The 24,041-nt window shown below is 31.2% G+C and overlaps 1 protein-coding gene across 9 annotated transcripts in view; it reads right to left on the bottom strand.

Annotated features, from left to right (window-relative positions):
- LOC142330987 (folylpolyglutamate synthase, mitochondrial-like) overlaps window positions 1–24,041 on the bottom strand; it is a 96,625-nt gene that overhangs the window by 61,163 nt on the left and 11,421 nt on the right. For 2 of the 9 annotated variants that reach the window (XM_075376492.1, XM_075376496.1), the window contains exon 1: window positions 21,579–21,727. The exons of 6 other annotated variants lie outside the window; for them this stretch is intronic. Coding sequence is in view for 1 of the 3 variants with exons in the window: in XM_075376498.1 (XP_075232613.1) it covers window positions 21,579–21,580 (2 nt within the window). In the remaining 2 variants the exon portion in view is untranslated. Of the gene's footprint in view, window positions 1–21,578; window positions 21,728–24,041 lie in introns of those variants that run through there. One more of the 9 variants, XM_075376498.1, reaches the window with a different exon arrangement.

Genomic DNA, 24,041 nt, shown 5'->3' with positions numbered 1-24,041 from the left:
AATCTTAAACCAGTTCAGCAAATCTTCTCATGGCCGTTAGTAATGTCAAACAATTTATAATTACTTCCTTGTACAAAGTAAAGGAAGTATTGTGATCGTGAAAAATTTCAGTTTTCAGATCTCAACGGAAATATACATTTTGACCATCCCTGAATCAATTTTGACTAATTTTGGGGTGACATCTATATATACATGTATCTTGCATGACTCAAAAACGATTAGCTGTAGGAAGTTGAAATTTTGGATTTATGACTGTTGAACATCTAATTGTGCACTTGCCCTTTTGATTGCAATCGACTCAACCAAAAAACCCCAAAATCCATATTTGTTTGGATTTTTTATTGTTTCTTAACTGATGCAATAAGCCCTCACTGAGAGCTTTTCAACAATATATCATAAGTGGTACTTATTTTCATTGGTTCCAGAGTTATAGCCAAATAAAATTTTAATTAATGAAATATTTGGATCTAAAAAGAGCATATCGGTTCGAATCAGATTTCATCTCTTTCTTTTAAATTTTTTTTTTGTAATTTAAATATATTGATTTATTAATAATTATTAACTTTCGATTGTAAAAAAAAAATATATGATAAATAATTCAATAACAATCAAAAATATGAAAAATTATCAGAAAATACAAGGGTAAGTCAATTATTATCCGCAATTTAGTTATATTTTTGTTTATGTTGATAGTACTGTCGTGTTGCGTAGGCGACGCATGCGTGTTTTAATTGTTATGTCTGTGCAGGTTTGATGCTGCTAGGTTAGTTCCATTATCGCTGCCCTGCCGTTAACCATGGCTGCTTCACTTTCTGTTTGCACCAAAGAAGAATTCAGTGATCCGGTTTTTGTGGTCAGAAGATGTATCAGGGGTCGAAATTCATCTAAAACTTTCAGTATAGTACGGGAACAGTGTGTTGCCGCAATGGAGTGTCTACGAATGGATTGAAAAATTCAAAAATGGTCGCACAAGTATTATGCATGACAAGGAGCCGGACAACTGTTTACCGCCACAAATGAGGAAAACATTGAGCGTGCGCGTGACATGGTTTTCTTAGACAGACAAGTAACTATTGATGAAGTGGCACATCGTCTGCAAATTACAGACATCGTCTGCCTACGAAATCATCCGTAACAGACTTGGGTTTCGTAGTCTGAGCAAGATGGTCCCAAAACAACTCGCACAGTCGCATAAACAAATGCGCTTGGACATCTGCCAAAAACATTTGGTTCGCTATGATAACAAACAGGACATCTTCTTAGACAGAATCATCACAGGTGACGAAACATGGATCCATCATTACAAGCTAGAGAGTAATGTTTTGGGACTCACAAGGCCCAGTACTGGAACATTATGAGGAAAGGGGGACGACAATAAACAGTGGGGATTACAGTTAGATGCTTACTGCCAAGCTGAAGCCTGCAATTTGAACCAAACGCCGAGGACTGCTGTCGAAAGGTGTTGTTGCACGACAATGCCCGCCCACACTTCTGTAACACTCCAGAAACTCAACTTTGAACTACTGGCTCATCCTCCATATAGTCCTGATCTTACCCCTTCTGACTACCACTTATTTGGTCCACTCAAAGTGTGAACGGCTACTTTGACCTCAAACAAAACAGTGAAAGAAGCGGTGCGTTCCTGGTTCACAGCTCAACCGAAAACCTTCTTTTATGAGCGCATCAGGAACCTTGTGCAACGTTGGACCAAGTGCATTTAAATGCAAAGGGACTATGTTGAAAAATGATGTACAAGTAAGTTTCCTATTTGTATTGCAATAAAATCTATAACTACATTGCGGATAATAATTGACTTACCCTCATATTAATGAAATAAATAAATAGAATTTTAAAAAAAAATTCTTATATTTAATAGGCATACAAGGAAGTCATGTGGTGTCCACATCAGAGTTTTTTGTTTTTTGTTTTTTTTTGTAATTAAATTAATCTCTCAATAAAATGTGGAATATTTTTTAATCTGACATGTCAGATCATTAAAGTACTTATAAACACATTTATTTTTTTCTTTATTTGTTCGGTGTTTACTTTTAATAAATTTATTTCATATACATAATCTAATTTTAATTATCATTTATTATACTGCATATGCTTGTAGAATTCTATGAATATTAACAAAAGATACAATCTAATGAAAAAAATGTGCCTGTTTTAAGTGAGGATTAATATACAGAACATTTACATCATAATATAAAGCAAAATTATTGATCCAAATTTACTGAAAAAAGATTAAAAAAATGAAAATAAAAATGCCAAGGATCAAAATTAACTGCCAAAGGTGTAATTAACAATATTTCAGCATTAAATCAAAATCCTATTACTGAAATAAATTACTATCATTACATTACAACTTAAGAAGATATATAACATTAATGCAAGATTGCTTACATAATTATTTAACAAATAGATTAAAATGTTAAAAAGGGATAACCTTACAGTAACGTGCAAATTAATCCTAACAGAAAATTGTTTTGTTTATTTCTATGTTAAGGCTACACTGCTTGACCACACCCATTCTTTAAGTTATCTGTGTAATGTGAGATTATTTTATTTCAATTATTTAGCAATCCTCATTTTATAAATAGTGAAAACGTTCATATAATGTTTTATTACAAAATCCTATTTTTGTATTTTTTGTTCTGCGTGTCTTGAATATATAATAACGGATACAACTCCAACAAAAGTATTAAAAAATTACTTCCCTTTCTGAGCATGCCAGTATAACATGACAAAGAGCTTTCAAGTATGTGATGGACTAGAGAAAGTGACTACTATATTAATAAAATAATTTAAAGAAACTGATTCATTTTCATCTGAAAGGAAAGGTATATGTAGCTGTAAAAGAAAAACTACTCCATCACAGGATTGGTTATTAGTGAGAAAAGTAAACTTTTATTGTTCAGGGGCAAAGGGTTCCATATGTTAGAAAAGCATCAGATGAAAATACGTCACTGGCTCATACCCAACAATAATAAAAAAATGTTTTGGGAATGTTTCACAATTGAAGGTCCTTTTTGATTACTTCCACTAGATGGCATGTTGAAAATTATGTATAAATAAAAATTCTGAAGTAAGGGTTGTGATACAACTTAAAAAAAATCCAGACAAGGTAACAAAGTATTCTAAGATTTGGCGCCATGCCATACTGCCAAAAAAGTGGAAAAATTTTCATTCTTCCTGTGGCCAGGTAACTCCCCATGTTTAATCCCAATTAAAAATTTTTAGGCAATAGTCTAAAAACAACTCTGTACCACAAAAATTGATCTCATTAAAGGAATAATCAATATGGCTTCATGATGAACAAACCAAAAACATGTGAAGTACCCTAGTTGAATTGATGTCAAATCATGTACATAAAGTGATTAAGAATAAAGGAGGTCATATTTATGACAAGATATTCATAAATTGCACAGATATAAGTTTTTTCTGAATAAAGTTATTTTTTATTAAATAACATCTGCAATTGGATGACTGAAAACTTTATATTAATGCATTTGAAAATTCATTATTGCAATACGGCATTGCTGTTTAGGGTGGAACTTATGACAGGCATATCAATAAACTATTTACTATTAAAAAAAGAATCATAAAAGCAATTTTAAATAAATCTAGATTATACTCTAGTGCAAATGTTTTTGGAACAACATTTACATACAAGTCAGACAACTTTACATTAAAAATTTATTAAGATATATTTATAGATATAGGAACACTTTCGAGGTGGAGATCTGGAACAATCTCTATAACTTTTACAAACAGCGGCCTGAAGAAGTATAAGATTGAATTTTCTAATACAACCACCGTACACAAGCAAATAACATGTATCAGCACCCAGCTTATTAATAGGATCCCTTGTCATCTTATTTAGGAAAGAAGAAATAAAAAATTGTATTTTAACACAGATCAAAGGAAATGGATAATCAATTTTTTTTTTAATTTATAACTTTCCATTTAATCTACTACAGTCTAATTATCCAACTTATTATCTTAAATAATAGCAATAATTATTAACTTAAATCATAAATTAATGTTATTAATCTGGATCACGATCATTATTATTTCTCCTTAATGATTTATAGTTATTATAATCTAACATAACAATCCAGAATTGCTTACTTTTGTTATTACGGATGATCTATTATTTATTTAAGTTACTAATATTAAATGTTGCATTAACATTTATCTATTGATGTATCCAATACTTTTAATTGGTGTAATGAGTTTAAGTAGATGAAAATCTAATAATGTATATAAATTGCACACTTCTAGGCTTATAATTGTGAGTTGTTGGTCTCTAATATGATTTTTTTTTTTTGTCTTCAGTCATTTGACTGGTTTGATGCAGCTCTCCAAGATTCCCTATCTAGTGCTAGTCGTTTCATTTCAGTATACCCTCTATATCCTACATCCCTAACAATTTGTTTTACATATTCCAAACGTGGCCTGCCTACACAATTTTTTCCTTCTACCTGTCCTTCTAATATTAAACCGACTATTCCAGGATGCCTTAGTATGTGGCCTATAAGTCTGTCTCTTCTTTTAACTATATTTTTCCAAATGCTTCTTTCTTCATCTATTTGCCGCAATACCTCTTCATTTGTCACTTTACCCACCCTTCTGATTTTTAACATTCTCCTACAGCACCGCATTTCAAAAGCTTCTAATTCTTTTCTTCTCAGATACTCTGATCGTCCAAGTTTCACTTCCATATAAAGCGACAATCCAAACATACACTTTCAAAAATCTTTTCCTGACACTTAAATTAATTTTTGATGTAAACAAATTATATTTCTTACTGAAGGCTTGTTTAGCTTGTGCTATTCGGCATTTTATATCGCTCCTGCTTCGTCCATCTTTAGTAATTCTACTTCGCAAATAACAAAATTCTTCTACCTCCATAATCTTTTCTCCTCCTATTTTCACATTCAGTGGTCCATCTTTGTTATTTCTACTACATTTCATTACTTTTGTTTTGTTCTTGTTTATTTTCACGCGATAGTTCTTGCGTAGGACTTCATCTATGCCGTTCATTGTTTCTTCTAAATCCTTTTTACTCTCGGCTAGAATTACTATATCATCAGCAAATCGTAGCATCTTTATCTTTTCACCTTGTACTCTTACTCCGAATCTAAATTGTTCTTTAACATCATTAACTGCTAGTTCCATGTAAAGATTAAAAAGGCGTAAAGATTAAAAAGTAACGGAGATAGGGAACATCCTTGTCGGACTCCCTTTCTTATTACGGCTTCTTTCTTATGTTCTTTAATTATTACTGTTGCTGTTTGGTTCCTGTACATGATAGCAATTGTTCTTCTATCTCTGTATTTGAACCCTAATTTTTTTTAAATGCTTAACATTTTATTCCAGTCTACGTTATCGAATACCTTTTCTAGGTCTATAAACGCCAAGTATGTTGGTTTGTTTTTCTTTAATCTTCCTTCCACTATTAATCTGAGGCCTAAAATTGCTTCCCTTGTCCCTATACTTTTCCTGAAACCAAATTGGTCTTCCCCTAACACTTCTTCCACTCTCATCTCAATTCTTCAGAATTCTAGTTAAGAGTTTTGATGCATGACTAGTTAAACTAATTGTAATGTATTCTTCACATTTATCTGCCCCTGCTTTCTTTGGTATCATGACTATAACACTTTTTTTGAAGTCTGACGGAAATTCCCCTTTTTCATAAATATTACACACCAGTTTGTATAATCTATCAATCGCTTCCTCACCTACACTGCGCAGTAATTCTACAGGTATTCCGTCTATTCCAGTTGCCTTTCTGCCATTTGAATCTTTTAATGCTCTCTTAAATTCAGATCTCAGTATTGTTGCTCCCATTTCATCCTCCTCAACTATCTCTTCTTCCTCTATAACACCATTTTCTAATTCATTTCCTCCGTATAACTCTTCAATATATTCCACTTATCTATCGACTTTACCATTCGTACTATATATTGGTGTACCATTTTTGTTTAACACATTATTAGATTTTAACTTGTACCCCAAAATTTTCCTTAACTTTCCTGTATGCTCCGTCTATTTTACCAATGTTCATTTCTCTTTCCACTTCTGAACACTTTTCTTTAATCCACTCTTCTTTCGCCAGTTTGCACTTCCTGTTTATAGCATTTCTTAATTGCCGATAGTTCCTTTTACTTTCTTCATCACTAGCATTCTTATATTTTCTACGTTCATCCATCAGCTGCAATATATCGTCTGAAACCCAAGGTTTTCTACCAGTTCTCTTTATTCCGCCTAAGTTTGCTTCTGCTGATTTAAGAATTTCCTTTTTAACGTTCTCCCATTCTTCTTCTACATTTCTACCTTATCTTTTTTACTCAGACCTCTTGCGATGTCCTCCTCAAAAATCTTCTTTGCCTCCTCTTCCTCAAGCTTCTCTAAATTCCACCAATTCATCTGACACCTTTTCTTCAGGTTTTTAAACCCCAATCTACATTTCATTATCACCAAATTATGGTCGCTATCAATGTCTGCTCCAGGGTAAGTTTTGCAGTCAACGAGTTGATTTCTAAATTTTTGCTTAACCATGATATAATCTATCTGATACCTTGCAGTATCGCCTGGCTTTTTCCAAGTGTATATTCTTCTATTATGATTTTTAAATTGGGTGTTGGCAATTACTAAATTAAACTTCATGCAAAACTATATAAGTCGGTCCCCTCTTTCATTCTTTTTGCCCAGCCCATATTCACCCACTATATTTCCTTCCTTGCCTTTTCCAATGCTTGCATTCCAATCTCCATCTATTATTAAATTTTCATCTCCTTTTACGTGTTTAATTGCTTCATCAATCGCTTCATATACACACTCTACCTCATCATCATCATGGGCGCTTGTAGGCATATAGACGTTAACAATCGTTGTCGGTTTAGGTTTTGATTTTATCCTTATTACAATGATTCTATCGCTATGCGTCTTGAAATACTCCACTCTCCTCCCTATCTTCTTGTTCATCACGAAACCTACTCCTGCCTGCCCATTATTTGACGCTGAGTTAATTACTCAATTATCAATATGATAATTAAATAAAAAACACAAATTGAGAAAAATATAATAACCGATTACTCCCACCAGCAAACAAGGGTTGTTTTATCCTGTCAGTTAGTGCCAATTAAAAAATAATATTATGGTGTTTATAATTTACTTTAGCATATGTATAAGTATTATGTATGAGTTACTTTGGGTATTACTATTGTATCTTTCTAATGTTATTGTACTCTGAATTTATATTAAAATCTATGGAATTTAATATTACATAAATAAATTGGATACATCAGATGTTCCCTCAATTACTTACAACAACATCTTGAGAAATCTACTTTTTGTATATATCTTGTTTTGTCAATTTTCTTTCCTCACTCAAAAAGTTAGTTACTCTTCCATATGTCAGATTACACGTAGCATTCAATGCCCTAAAAATTACTTCATGATTTCTACTTTATCAGAGAGAGAAAGCCAATAAAAATTCAATCAATGAATAGAACCATTACCTCTTCTTTATCTCAGATTACACCTAACATTAAACGCCCTAATGATTACTTCATCATAACTACTATATCAGAGAGAGAAAGAAAATAAAAAGAGGGAAAAAGAAAATACAAATTTAACAAAGGACAAGGAAATTTCACTCTTCCATATGTCAGATTACACGTAGCATTCAATGCCCTAAAAATTACTTCATAATTTCTACTTTATCAGAGAGAGAAAGCCAATAAAAATTCAATCAATGAATAGAAACATTACCTCTTCTTTATCTCAGATTACACCTAACATTAAACGCCCTAAAGATTACTTCATCATAACTACTATATCAGAGAGAGAAAGAAAATAAAAAAGAGAGAAAAAGAAAATACAAATTTAACCAAGGACAAGGAAATTTCACTCTTCCATATGTCAGATTACACGTAGCATTCAATGCCCTAAAAATTACTTCATCATTTCTACTTTATCAGAGAGAGAAAGCCAATAAAAATTCAATCAATGAATAGAAACATTACCTCTTCTTTATCTCAGATTACACCTAACATTAAACGCCCTAAAGATTACTTCATCATAACTACTTTATCAGAGAGAGAAAGAAAATAAAAAGAGAAAGAAAGAAAATACAAATTTAACCAAGGACAAGGAAGAATCACTCTTCCATATCTCATATTACACCTAATCATCCTTTGCCGTAAAGATTACTTCATCATAACTACTTTCTCCTGACAACTCGATAGTCATTTGCCGAACAGGCTTTAAAACAACAATACAATCGGTGTCGATTATCCATTCTAAGGCATCCAAAAATCGAAGAGCTTTTGGAATTTCAGATATTGTAACGAACAATGGATCTTTAAATAGCCTTTCCAGCATCATTAAAATAGAATTCCACCTGGTCCAGACATCCTGTTTAATTTTTAATACAGGTTATCCCACGATCAGTTATTAATTTGCTTGTTGCCGTAACACACTACGTTTAAAATGCGAACAAAATACCTCAATTTTTTCAATAAATCTAAGTACTCTATGTTCTTTTTACCATCATCTTGTACAGGTAACTTAAGCTTGTGAGCCACACACGGACGGTAATGCAAATTTAAATGTTCATTAATCGCATTCTTTATTTTACATCCGTTGTCTGCAACTATTGCCACTATTTTATCGGTGATATTCCATTCTTCGAAAATTGTTTTTAACATAGAGCCGATTGCCACTCCCGTTCGAGCAACTGATTTTTCGCGAGTCGCCGGTACAATTGAATGATGTTTGTTACCGCGTGTAAAATGTAACAAACAATTTATTGCCATCGGTCCACCAAATATCGGTAGTTACTGAAACATGTTTTATTGAATTTAAGATATTTTTAACTTTTTCCGACGTTCGAGAATAAATTTGGGGTAGCATTGTACACGATAAATGTTTCCTACTACGTGACGTATACAACCGGTTCAATTTTTTTGTATAATTTTAAAAACCAGAATTTTCAACCGACGATAAAGGTTGAAAATCGGTGGCTACAACCTTAATGTTGCACATATCGATTGCACTTTTTCTGCGATAGATAATTATTTTCATAGTTTTTTTTTAGGCGGAGCTATATTTAGTTTATTAAATTTAATTTTACTACCTGGTGTTTCGGCTGATGATATGGAAGGAACGCGATCCGCTATTACTGGTACTGTGCGTCGGTGAGGTTGATTAACCGATGAAGTAGAAGTTTCAGAAGTATTTTCTCTTTCGTTATTATTATTACTCTAAAATCACCTGACCATTCGATAACGTAGACTGGAATAAAATGTTCAACATTTTAAAAAAATTAGTGTTCAAATACAGAGATAAAAGAACAATTGCTAACATGTACAGGAACCCAACAGCAACAGTAACAGCAACAGCAACAGTATTGAAGTGTTCTTCAATAGAACATATGAAAGAAGCCGTAATAAGAAAGGGAGTCCGACAAGGATGTTCCCTATCTCCGTTACTTTTTAATCTTTACGTGGAACTAGCAGTTAATGATGTTAAAGAACAATTTAGATTCGGAGTAACAGTACAAGGTGAAAAGATAAAGATGCTACGATTTGCTGATGATATAGCAATTCTAGCCGAGAATAAAAAGGATTTAAAAGAAACAATGAACGGCATAGATGAAGTCCTACGCAAGAACTATGGCGTGAAAATAAACAAGAACAAAACAAAAGTAATGAAATGTAGTAGAAATAACAAAGATGGACCGCTGAATGTGAAAATAGGAGGAGAAAAGATCATGGAGGTAGAAGAATTTTGTTATTTGGGAAGTAGAATTACTAAAGATGGACGAAGCAGGAGCGATATAAAATGCCGAATAGCACAAGCAAAACGAGCCTTCAGTAAGAAATATAATTTCTTTACATTAAAAATTAATTTAAATGCCAGGAAAAGATTTTTGAAAGTGTATGTTTGGAGTGTCGCTTTATACGGAAGTGAAACTTGGACAATCGGAGTATCTGAGAAGAAAAGGTTTTTGAAATGTGGTGCTGTAAGAGAATGTTAAAAAGAATGTTAAAAAAGATGGGTGGATAAAGTGACAAATGAAGAGATAATGCGGCAAATAGATGAAGAAAGAAGCATTTGGAAAAATATAGTTAAAAGAAGAGACAGACTTATAGGTCTCATACTAAGGCATCCTGGAATAGTCGCTTTGATATTGGAAGGACAAGTAGAAGGGAAAAATTGTGTAGGCAGGCCACGTTTGGAATATGTAAAACAAATTGTTAGGGATGTAGGATGTAGAGGGTATACTGAAATGAAACGACTAGCACTAGATAGGGAATCTTGGAGAGCTGCATCAAACCAGTCAAATGACTGAACACAAAAAATAAAAATAAAAAATAATAAATAAATAATAATAATTCATTAATAACAAAAATGTATATATGAAAAAAATCAGAAGTTATTAATGAAGTAAGATTTTATGTAATTTTCATTTTAAAAAAATATGTATATGTAATATAATAGGCGTACAAAGAAGTCATGTGGTGTCCAGATCAGATATTTCCTGTATGACACAAGTACATCAGGGAGGCTTCATGAAGAAAATCTGAAGTTTTTAATCGAAAGAGTACCATAACTTAGAGCAATACAAAAAAACTATTTTCAAGTTAAAATAAAAAATTAATTAAATCTCTGAACGGGTATGGGGTGGGTTTAGAAGTAAATAATACGGGTTTTTTTCTTTACCTTCTGTTCACTAAAGATCACGTTTCCAAAATTTAGATGGGGCTTGTCGTATGCTAAACATGTGCTTTTATCAGTCACATTCAATACGGTGTTACTTTCAATATAATTTATTATAAATGTATTTTTTAAATGTTATTAATAATTTTTTTCACAAAAAATGCTTTAATTTTGCTTTAAATTTGTATTTTCAATTAGAATTGCATTATCTTAAATTAATTTCAGTAGTTTTCTTAGGAAGACTGATTATTAGACTAATTAAATAAGTGAAAATCTCATTTTAAGTGAAAAGTTTTTCTGTGTAATATTTTATGTACTTTAATTTCCGTAAGATTGATAATAAGTTTTAAAAATAACAAAAATAATTTAATGTTAGACAACATATATAATAGTTTATTGTCTATTGTTAAAAAAAAATTGATGGTGAATAAAATTTTAGATGGAATAATTTTTCATTATAATTCTGTTGTTTAAAAATAGTGGTTTGTTGAATATGTCTATCAAGGTCGTTGCCGTAGTTTGGGGAAGGCAGAGAAGCTATGAGTGTGTAAATAAAAAACATGAAACGTATGACAATACTATTCGTAATAGGAAGCTTGTATATGATGTGATGGACAGACGCTATGTTGCCATTTACACTGATTTACTATTGTAACATTTAAACTGTTATGTTGCCACTTCTTCCGTTGTGGTCCCGTAGCCGCCGAGCTTGGCATCAGACAAATCGCCGCGTTGCGTTTTTTCGTATTCAATACGTTTACATAGAAGATGAATAAAAATAATAATTTTTAATATTTTATAAAATATTTATAAAATTTTTATTATCTATTTTTTTTTAAATTTAATAACAAATCAATATATTATAATTTTACTATTAAAAAAAAAAAAAAAATTTCTGCATTACACCCTCGGGCTGCTGTTCATAAAAATATAGATCATAGGAAAGTAATTTGGAAATCGTAAAAATATTATGGGCATTTTACTAAAAATGAATTAAACTTGCAAAATTAATGATTGCCTCCACCAGTAGTATTTTATGCATAAAATTTTTTTTGGAATCTTTGTAATTTTTTTTATTATTTTCATTTCTTAAAAATTAAATAATAATAATAATAAATTGTACTTAAGTTGTATTATTTTTTTATCGTTATATTTATCCGAGATATGATAAGGCGTAAATGTTCCTCAGGATTAAACAATGAGCAGCGCCCGTGCGAAGTTAGATACGATAACTGATTGTACTACATTGCATCTTGAGCGAAAAATAATATTACTGTCTCTTTTGACAAATGAAAAATGACAAGTGACAAATGAAGAGGTATTGCGGCAAATAGATGAAGAAAGAAGCATTTGGAAAAATATAGTTAAAAGAAGAGACAGACTTATAGGCCACATACTAAGGCATCCTGGAATAGTCGCTTTAATATTGGAAGGACAGGTAGAAGGAAAAAATTGTGTAGGCAGGCCACATTTGGAATATGTAAAACAAATTGTTAGGGATGTAGGATGTAGAGGGTATACTGAAATGAAACGACTAGCACTAGATAGGGAATCTTGGAGAGCTGCATCAAACCAGTCAAATGACTGAAGACAAAAAAAAATTATTATTACCCAATTCTTCATTTAACTGTAAAGAATGTTTCCGTTTTAAGTGCTCTTTTAGGTTAGTAATATTGTCGAAAAACATTAAATGGTTTTTTGTTTTTTTTTTGCAAATTTTACAACAAACACTTTTGTTGTCTTCATTTTTAGTAAACAATGTTTAAACGATCGATGATTTCCCCCTGGTTTCATAATTCTACTTCATAAATAAAACTTAAAAAAGAAAGTTTCTAAACGGCTAAATTATATACGAAAAATAATCAAACTCGATAAAACCAAAGTTTAACGAAATAATCTCTAAACGAGTAAATTCTAATAAGTAATAATTCCTACAATACTAAAATAAATGAAAAATTCTGTAGACCTAATCAAAAAACTAAAGAAACAAAATTGAAAAACGCAACGCTAACTGAAACTGTGACAAATAACACCGTAAGAATTGACCCAATATATAAAAACAAAAAACAAGTTACCAAAATATTAGGTACTGATTGACAACGAGATAATAATTTAAATAAAACCACAGCATCTGAAGAAATTAATGTTTAGGGAGCGATTAATAGCGGCGCCAGTAGCCCGTAGACAGTCAAAACTTATTAAATGATAAATTACTCAAACTAATGTATCTTATTCGATGTTTGTACTTGTGGAAAAAATAAGTAACGTTCATATTTCGAACGAATCATCGATTATTTATATCGTTCCATTACTAATACCTCTATTATTAAAATCAATCGATTTTGCCCATCCCTAGAGACGAGAGTCGTAAAATAAACAATTAATAGCGGAGTTCGTAGTAGCAACGGTATTAAAAGTGACACGATAATAATTGTAGCTCGAACCGGGTCGCTTAGTTTTTAAATCTCTCATCCTGTTCATATGAAAGTAATTTCGCTCCCTAATTGATAATTTTCAGTACGTTTTTGAAATAAAATAAACTGTAAAACAATCGCGTAAAAAATTACTAAACAAATAGTAAAATATGCGAAGTATACGACTTAACTGAATTTCGTTGTAATAAAACAGGTTTGGCTAATTATCCTTTGAATTATTAAAATAAAATCTATTAGGAATTCAGTAAAAATAACGTTTGATAAATTTAGTACGCTTCATTAAAAGAAAATGGTAATAAAATAGAAAAATTCCAGTACGTTACGTAACTTGACTTATTTCTCTACACCTAGCGGCAGCCTATTTGGAAACATCTTGGATTTAAAATGCATTACGATTTTGATTCGACGAAGTAGATGCGTACATTACAGACGCGAAAGAAACAGACCACCGTGTGAGAATTCAGATCGGCGAAACCGTTAAAAGATAGTATAAAAACCTTTGTTGTACAGTTAAGTTTCTCAGTTAACAAAATAATCTACGAATTACGCATAAAAGGCGACGTAATTTTTTCCACATAAAAGTAATAACTGAAATCGGTCAACCTAGTTTAAAAATGAGTCGGTTCTAAAGTTATTTAATAATAAACTCCATTGCCCGGTCAAGATAGGCCGAATATACATATTTTTTTATTCACCATCGCTTGGGAAGCGAAATAACGGTAAATACGAGTTAAATCAAGTAAATCAAATAACTGTAAGAAAGTCCGTAACAATGAGGACTTTGAATTTAGCGTTTGAAATAGCGATGTTTTTTTATTACATTTCATTCGACGTACAAGTGTAAAAATTACTTACGGCTAAAAAGTTTCACACAAATAACTTTCTGATGCTAATCTAACGTGTCACCTACTAAACGGAGAATATTAGAGGAAAATCCTTCATTATATAAAAAAATATAAATATAAATATATATATATATATATATATATATATATATACACACACATGCACGCAGCCAACACTGCTCCATATTGTTGGTAAGTACACCATATCCCGCCAAAATTTTAATGCACATAATCAGAAAATGTTATAAAACATTACGTATTACGCTAAGATAAAAATAAGAAGTAACAAACTTAATACAAAATAATTACAAATAATAATTAAACAATAAACTATACGAAATACTGAGTACTTTAACCCACAAATTACTTTAAATAACCGCACGTGGAAGTCAGTATAATAGCTGTTGTTATATATCAACACAAAAAAATATTCGTGAAATTCAAAAAAAATTTTTAGAAAACTTTTATGAGGAAAAAGGGTTTCCCATTTCATGAAATATACGCGTAAGTTTAACAAACCTTTTAATTATAATATTATATTTCTTAAATAATATTTTTAAAATTTATACTGGGATATCGACTTGGAAGAATTTTATTCGCTATCAAAAATATCATGCGTTCACGTTTAACGATGAAATTTAAACAAGCAAAATAATAAATCGATTTGAAACGGAAAATATTCAAAACGGAGACAAGATGAGGTATATTGTAAATATTTTACCCTATAAAAAATGATAGACCGCTAGAAGCAGTCAATTGATTTATAGAACACCAGAAAGTTTAAATTCGTGTAAAATTTTCGTTCAATCTGGTCAGTTCTTTCTAACGATTGAATTTTAACCGATTCAATTAACTATCAAAACCGCAAAAATCAGATATAGCTAAGCCTGGAGCACTACGCCTACTGCGATGCACGGAGTGGTCAACTGCTGAGCGATTGCCGCGCTCTCTTCTACGTTTCAAAAATGGAATCGCTCCTATTTCTGTAGCGGAGAGAGAATTTTATAAAGTAACTTTTTTCATCGTAAACTCTACGTTAATATATACTCTAAACATTATTTTTTAACACACGTGAAGTCAGTTGAAAATAAAAATAAAAGAAAAAATCTAACAAAAACAGACCCAGAAATGGCCTAATTAAATCGATTTATACGATAAAAACAAACTTGTGTTAATTGTGTATCCACCTACTAAAGGGAAGAAATATTTTTAAGTTAATTACTTTAACGAACAATTATTTTTTTTACGATTTATCTTTTTTACTTATCACACAAACACACAAATTTATGTGCGTTTTGTATATGAAACGCACAACATATGTGTCTCCAGGCACAAATTCAGCGTAAATGAATAATTATATTAAGTAAAAAAATAATATATTTTACGTATTTAAAAACAAACTCGAGAGTATAACAAATATTTACCGATTTGATAAATTTATTTTTTATTTTTTCTAATTAATTACTATCCACCCTCGTGTTATATTTATAATAATCATTACGACAATTTTATTTTAAACGAAATAAATTAGAGAAAAATAAACCGTTTAGAAAAAAACATACACGTAGTGTAGTTCTTTGCATGTATAAATTAAATTATTAACACTGACATATTTAAAACATTTAAATACGGTACGGCAGCTAGGCCCTCCGGGCGGGTTTCTCTGGCGGGCAGCATCTCAGTCCAAAACCGATTACCTCTTGTGTGAAAATGTGTTTTTTTTTTTTTGAATGATGATAATCGATCAAGGAAAAGCGAAAAAATATCAGCAAATCTTTGCGATTAAATCTGGTTTAGGCATCTTTTAAAGATAGCACGCTCTCAACATTTTCAAGATTCACAATATCCATGTGTAAATTCACTCGATACGAGAGCTGGAAAGCTTAAATATAAATTAAATTAATTAATTTATCGTTTATATAATATTCGATTTACGAAAAAAATTATCGTAATACGAAACTAACCTTCCTCGACACAATAACAAAAGAAAAGTCGGCTGCAAAATCAATAAATGGCTAAGGAGGATATATAGGATTCAACAATCTTCTAATTCTGACCTTTATTGTTTACCGTTTGATTTGACCCACGTGTTTTGCCTATATGCATGTTTAATTATCTACAAGGCCAAAAACAAAATCATAAATACGATTTATGATTTTCTTTTAATACTATCGGATAATCGATAGTATTTACTCTATCGATTTATTCGTATCGAAAATACTTGTTTTAAGATATGCTACGATATCGAATGAATTATAGTACGGATTAAAAGATAGTACGATACAAACTTTGTTAGACATTTAAGTTTCTCGACGAGGAGAATAATCTTCGAATTACGCAAAAAGTTAACGTAATTTTTCCCGCGTAAAAAAATTAACTGAAATCTGTCAACCGAGTTCTAAAATCGGTCGGATCCAAAGTATTTTAACAATAAACTCCACTGCCCGGTCAAGGTAGACCGTAATATATTTTCTAATTCATCACCGCTTGAAAAACGAAATAATAGTAAATCGAGTCGAATCGTGTACATCAAATAACTAAGAAAATCGGTAACAGTGAGGACTTGCAATTTCGCTTTTCAAAATAAAACATTTCATTTAACGTACGCTTGTAAAAATTACTTAAGGCACAAACGTTTCACACAAAAAACTTTCTGGTACCAGCCTAACGTGTCAGATATTAAATGAAAAAACCACCGTTAGAGGTTAACAAATATGCATATTTACAAAAAAATAAAAATAAACGGTTTTTTTTAGAATCACAATTTTGATCATTTTCAAAAATTATATTTTAACACCGAGATATAAATTAAAATTTTACCGCACAAAAATATACGCAGTAATTACATCTATAACATTAGTAAACCTAAAGGTGATTTTAACTTTAAAAAAAAGAAGAAACATGACGCCTCATTGTGCGCAACAAGCGAATTTATTTATTCTTTATATCGCTTGGAATAAATACTTTTCTATTTATAGCCTATCGCCTTCGATCGATTTTCTTTATTTGTACGAAAATAATTTGAAAAAATGGAATAGCATATATTTTTCTGGAAATTTTGAACCGATCCGAAACTTCTTTCGTATACTACATCGAAAATAAATTTAAAAAAGATTTCAAAGGACGTAAATTAAGAAAATTAATTTTGTACAAAAATTTGTTTAACTTGAAACAAGGGTTTAACCCGTTTCTTCTCAGAGAAATAAAAAATTGTCATTGTAAAAACAAATGTTCTTACACTTCGAACGGCGTTATCCCGCTTTAAACAAAATATTTGTTTAACGATTAACTCGTCGGTTATACAAATTATAGAACAATAATAACAATAAATAAATAAAGACTGAAAAATCGCGTTAAAAGTACGAAAGCCTTTTTTAATGCGGGTTTTAACCCTCCAAAATAAAACTTGGTTCGCGAATGAAGTTTTTTTCTTACAAATCTTATACTTTTTTGTGCAGTCGTAATATATAAGTACGTATCATAACTCTCTCTCGGTGTATCGGTGTTTGATTCTGTTTTCGGCTCGACGAGTAGCGAACGGGAAAATCACGTGTTACTCTTCTAGTACCCGCGGTATGAAATATTATTTTACAGAATACGTATGGCTTTTTTTTTTTAAGAAGTAAAAAAGTTCTAAATCGTGTCACCTTCTACCGTTTGGTTACAGAATATAACAGACAAAACTTTCTTAGATTTTAAGATAACCCGGCAAAACTACCCAAAATATTATTGAAAATTTTCCGGTTTTATTTTGCGGTTTAAAAACTAATACTTTATTTATAATGAAACACTTGAGAACACAAAAACACCGACCGGGTGTTCTGGAGGAATAATAAAAACAAGCGAGCGAGCGCGGTAAAATTGAAAAGTTAATTCAGGTTAATTTGATAGTCAACGGTATACAAGGAACTACTTTCAGCAGCAACACGCCTGATCTCCTTAAACTACCAACATCAATGTATCCTTCACGAGTCGGTTGGAGAGTTATCGATTCGGTTTACAAATTTTAACCTCTCGCAGCAGGTAGAATTTGAACCGGCAAATTTCACATTATAAAACTAATTATTATAAATAAACCTTCATTCCGATCGGGAGACGATAATACATCATATAGATTACGTCTACAAAATATAAATTACAAAAACAAATTATAAGATAAACAAGACATAAATATTAAAAATAAAAAAACACGACTGCCGAAAAGAAAGTGCTGACAAACGTTGTTTTTTTTTGTGCAGCTTTGGTTCCATCATGATTTTCTATACTAGTAAACACCCCGTTTAAATTTTGAAAATCGGAAGATCGGTTGCGAAGATATAATATTTCTGAATAACTGTTATTTGTTAGATCGAGAGTGTATATGATAAAACGCAAAAGTTAGCCTTCAACCTACTAACAAGTAGCGATTTTGAAAATCGGACGATTTTTTGCAGAAATATTATAAGAACATCCCATTGCACCCCCCAAATAGCACTTTAGGGGCACCCCGTGTATTACCAATTGTTGGTAATGATGGGTCTAGCCTCGCACGAGGTTTCTGGATCACCTCACCGCTCTAGCCTTACCCACAGTCCCCCATGGGAAGCCCGTTATTATTAATTTAATCTATTTAATATTAGTCTGTTAGTAATTTTATTTAACGTAAATGTAATTCTATTATTCGTACGATTTCCTTGAATCATTCAGTTCAAACCCGGTTCACACAGCGATAGAGGCTCACAAATTCACAGTTCATTAATTCACTTCATTAAAGTTTGTACTTCAACCGGCAGATCTCCACTATTACATACATATTTATAAAATTTATATATATATATATATATATATATATATATATATATATATATATAGAGAGAGAGAGAGAGAGAGAGAGAAAGCCTATGACAGTGGTTCCCAAAATTTTCCGAGCCGCGGAGTCCTTTATCAATTAAAAGTTTTTCCATGGCGGTTTACCCTAAGTATGACTACTCGTATGTAAGAGAAAAATAAAAAAACTCGTGTACTTCATTATTTAATTTTTTTTTTTTTCATTAAAATTAATCAATAATAATAAATGTCTTCGTTCAATTAATTATGAAACTTTTAAAATATTTCGCGGCGCCACTGTGAAGAGGCCACGGCGCACAGTATGGGAATCATTGGCCTATGACACTCCCGGTAACGAAAGGATTCCAACGTGCAGGCGTACATCTAAATCGGTTCGGCCGTTGAGCTGCAAAGATGGAACATACATACGGACAAACATACACCCTAAATACATTACACTCATTTTTGTGCAGTCGTGTAACAATCGAGAACGTGATAAAACTGAAATTTAAAAAGTATAGCGCGTATAATTACAGTTTGTTGAATATAAGAAAGTCTTGATGCGTTTAGTTTACGAAGGGGAAGGGGATAATACACCCAAAAGAAATGAGATCGGTATATTTCCAAGAATAATTTGCAATAATGTAGTTGAACGAACGAAATCTACGAATCGCTTCCGGGATAGCAGACGTTTTATCAGAAAACGTACTTATTTCGCTAAACGTTATGTAATAGTATACAGAATGTAAACTTTTACTTGGAAGACGAAAATTTACAAGGTTTGTATTACAATACGGTGTAATATTTAAGGATTTCACTGCAAGCGAAAAAAAATAGAAAAAAATTAAAACCGCATCTACATATTTTTTAAAGTAAATAAAACCTAACGCAAAACTAAATAAAACGGATGATATTTACATTTATCGATACAAAAAGAACCAAAAGGTAAATTCAATTACGATAGAACATTTTTGCAAGTACGTGTTTAAATACTTCATAAATAATTTTACACAAGGTCCTCGCATGTCTACTGATAACACCGCACTAATATTTTCAGTAATCATAATTACAAACCGATACAGATTGAAGAAACGTTGTCTCCTCTCTGTTCCGCTTTAAATTCGAGCCCCGATAGATGTCCATAGTACGTCGACTACGCGACTTCAAACTTCTATCGCGATTACAAACTCGGAATTTAAATGTCTTGTAGTTCACCGTGAATTAAATCCATTTTCAAGACGAAAAGCGATCGCATCTTAATTTTTCAAGCCGCAGATAATTTGGAAAATATCCATGTTGTTTATTATACTAGTTTAAATTTTATTACACAGTCGTTTTAATTACTCCTTACGAACTGAAAATCGCTAAGAATTTTGACATTATTCGCTTTAATATTTGTTTATTGTCGATTGAAAATTACATATACAATTTTATTCGACATATTTATCCTTGAAGCAGATACCATAAGAAACCTCGAGCGCTACCCGCGAGTTCATATTATTGTAACAGAATTATTAAAAAAAGAATTAATGAAAAATACAATAATTATCTAAATAAATATATACGATTTTTCTAACGCGATAGATAGAAATAAAAAACATAAAAATTTAAATTGAAAAATCAAGTAAAAAAAATGCACAGCACCAGAACGTAAAATTAGTTAAGTTTACATTGAAATTGTATATAATAAAATACATTTTGGAGAAATAAAAAAAAAAATCATTATAAGATAACTACGATAAGACAACAATAAATACAATTATGAATTTATACTGCCTTAGCATTCACTTAAACATATGTAGATTTTTTTACGTTAAGTAGTCTATTATTAATTTATTTTGTCGTATGTTATTCGTTATAATAATATGTTAAATTTATTGTTATTAGTGAAGATTATTTTTGTCTTTCGATGCGGTAATTTAAAATATATATTGCGCTTCACCCGTTCATCTGTTTCTTTTATTAGATTACTATTTATTATTTGGACGTTAAAACGGTCGGGAACTTTTTTAGAAAATATACCGGTGTAATACGAAAATTAATGTTTGCAACGGTTAATTTTGAAAAGAATGCGATATAACTATTTTTTCCTGCCGAACGATTGTACGATGTACTTTTAAATTCAAATTCATTTATATATTTGTTTAAAAGTGTAGTAGTATTACTTTCATGCAGCTGGTCGAGTGCATTACGCCAACGAGACTGTTTTGAATAGTGTAGATTTGTTTACGTGTAATTTAATCGTGTAATCCATATAGTTACACGATACTAAGAAATTCATGAATATTCAAATTCGTATTAAAATTGCGTTATCGGTCTTTATATTTTGTAGATAAGCATCTAAGCCAGGGGTCGGCAACCTTTTGAGTCAGAAGAGTCAAAAATTACAATTTACAAAATTTCAAAGTTTTTAAATAGCCACAAAAGTTTTTCGAAAATAGGTTTATTAAATAACAATTTATAGATACTTACACTTATAATTATTATTTTACCTCTAATTTTTAAATAATAAAAGCTATAAAATATATAAATAATAAAATAAGTGATTTATTAAATAATATATTTTAATAAAAACACTTTTGCGGTAATATCCAACAGTAGTACTTTTTTTCTTTTTTAACAATTCTTATAGACTTCAAAAAAGTAGTTGGGTATCTTATTTGGAAAAAAATATGTGTAATATGTATTTTAAAAATATAATACTTATTATGTTACCTATCTTTACTTGGGTTGTTTTATTATTATTATATGTACATACATAACTTTGAGAAGATAATTCGCTTCTAACTCTTTTACTTGAAACAACAAACTATACGTCACAGCCAAAGCGCTGTTGAAGACGCCAAATTGTCTTGCGTCGAAAGCGAATTAAAACTAACATAGAAACAACCGACGACGGCGTCATTCGAGAGCTTCTGACGGACTGACGACAGTGACGACGCGTGTCACGGGGGAGGGGTGCGGTGAAAAGCGAGTACAAGTGATAGAATCGGTGCCTAATCCTCGTTAATCGATTCAGAACGATTTTTAAATGTTTATTTTTTTTTTATAAAATAAATAATATTTGCGTATGGAACTAAATAGCCGCAGCTTCACATCCATAGACCACCATGTGGCGCATGTGGCTCGCGAGCCGCAGGTTGCCGACCCACAGGGGGAAAAATGTATTTCTGTGGAGGCGATCGGTTTAAAGTTCTTGTTATCGATTCTAAAATTAATATCGACTGAATTCGCGTTTTGTAACCCTTTCATTATCTCGTGTTAATATTTTTATCTACAAATATAAAATAAAAAATTATAATAATATAAATAAAATATAAAAAAATAAATTATAATATAATAATAAACATTTTTATCTGCAAATATTATCACGGCACGGATGAAGTCCTACGCAAGTACTACGGCATGAAAATAAACAAGAACAAAACGAAAGTAATGAAATGTAGTAGAAATAACGAAGATGGACCGCTGAATGTAAAAATAGGAGGAGAAAAGATTACGGAGGTAGAAGAATTTTGTTATTTGGGAAGTAGAATTACTAAAGATGGACGAAGCAGGAGCGACATAAAATGCCAAATAGCGCAGGCGAAACGAGCTTTCAGTCAGAAATATAATTTGCGTACATCAAAAATTAATTTAAACGTCAGGATAAGATTTTTGAAATTAGACGTTTTGATCGTAGCTTTCTACGGAAGAGAAACTTGAACGATCGGAGTACCCGAAAAGAAAATATTAGAAGCTTTTATTTTTTTAATGCGGTGCTATAGGAGAATGTTAAAAATCAGACGGGTGGATAAAAAGATAAATGAAGAGGTGTTGCGGCAAATAGATGAAAAAAGAAAAGTTTGGAAAAATATAGTTAAAAGAAGAGACAGACTTATAGCCCACATATTAAGGCGTCCTGGAATAATCGCTTTAATATTGGAGTGACAGGTAGAAGGAAAAAAACTGTGCAGGCAGGCCACGCTTGGAATATGTAAAACAAATTGTTACGGATGTAGGCTGTAGTTGGTATACCGAAATGAAACGACTAGCACTATATAGGTAATCTTGGAGAGCTGCATCAAACCGGTCAAATGACTGAAGATAAAAAAAATCATGTTACGTTTATCACTACCATTCCTGTTTGATTTTAATCTGTAAGTTACTGGGTTTGATTCCCAATCTGCCTTGTAATTTTTCATTTGCTGTTAATCGATCCAAATCGTTAAAAAATATAATAAACTGACAATAATCAGTCGTGAACCTGTAAACAATAATACACGAAATAAATTTTGCACTTTAAATAAACATAAAAATGTGTGCTGTACAGAATCCAATTTTCTGTTTGTTAATATTACAACCTGCATAATAAATTACACTTCTTAAGGGTTTTCTGAAATTTTTACGATAAGAATTCGACGTAATACTTCAAACACGATTGAACAGCGAAATGTTATTTAACACGTTACCAACAATTAACCTACAACAATGAGTAGTATTTAAACAAATGTGATGAAAAAAAAACAGTGTTTCCAAATTGTTTTCCGTAGGTCTAAAATTATTGTACCTACTAGACACATCTGTTTTCTTTTTTGTAACATTTTCTTCTGTTTTCGTCGGTTTTGTTGTTAATAAAAGTCGACATGTTTAAAATTTTATTTCTTTTTTGTTGACATTATTATTTACGTTAATCTTCTTGTAATTAAATTCTCTACAATTTACGTTTAAAAGATGTACGATTTATTGCCAATTTAACAACGTCAAACGTAAAATAATGTGTTTTTGACCCTATTTTTGGCGTTTTACACGATATCTTAGAAACTAAAAGAGATAACAGTTCTGGGACCTATTTTTTCGATTTCCCAGCTCAAAAACTATAATAAACAATTGAACTTGCCCCTTAATTGACGTTCCCAGGATTTCAGAAAGCCTTAATTTACCCGGTGGAACTGAAACTCGGGCGAAATCTTTCACTCTGTATAACTCGCTAACGAAGCGTTTTCGGGTCTTTGTTTATATGAACGTTTTCTTATTTTTAGCCTCTAGAATGAGTTGTCAAAGTATTGCTCTATCCTCCCGAATCACCTGTATTTCCTTGATTTTGGGCATAAAAATAATTTTAAAATGAAAAATAAATATTTTCCTCCCTAATCAAGTTTGAACATGTTAGGAATTCACTCAATATAACCATTTACAGTTATTTATTTTATAAATATAATTTAATCAAACTTAACCTACG

This window comes from Lycorma delicatula, chromosome 10, assembly GCF_047948215.1.
Source record: "Lycorma delicatula isolate Av1 chromosome 10, ASM4794821v1, whole genome shotgun sequence".
Lineage (NCBI taxonomy): Eukaryota > Metazoa > Arthropoda > Insecta > Hemiptera > Fulgoridae > Lycorma > Lycorma delicatula.
Note: the sequence above shows the minus strand (reverse complement) of the source record. Positions and strands in the feature narration are given on the sequence as shown.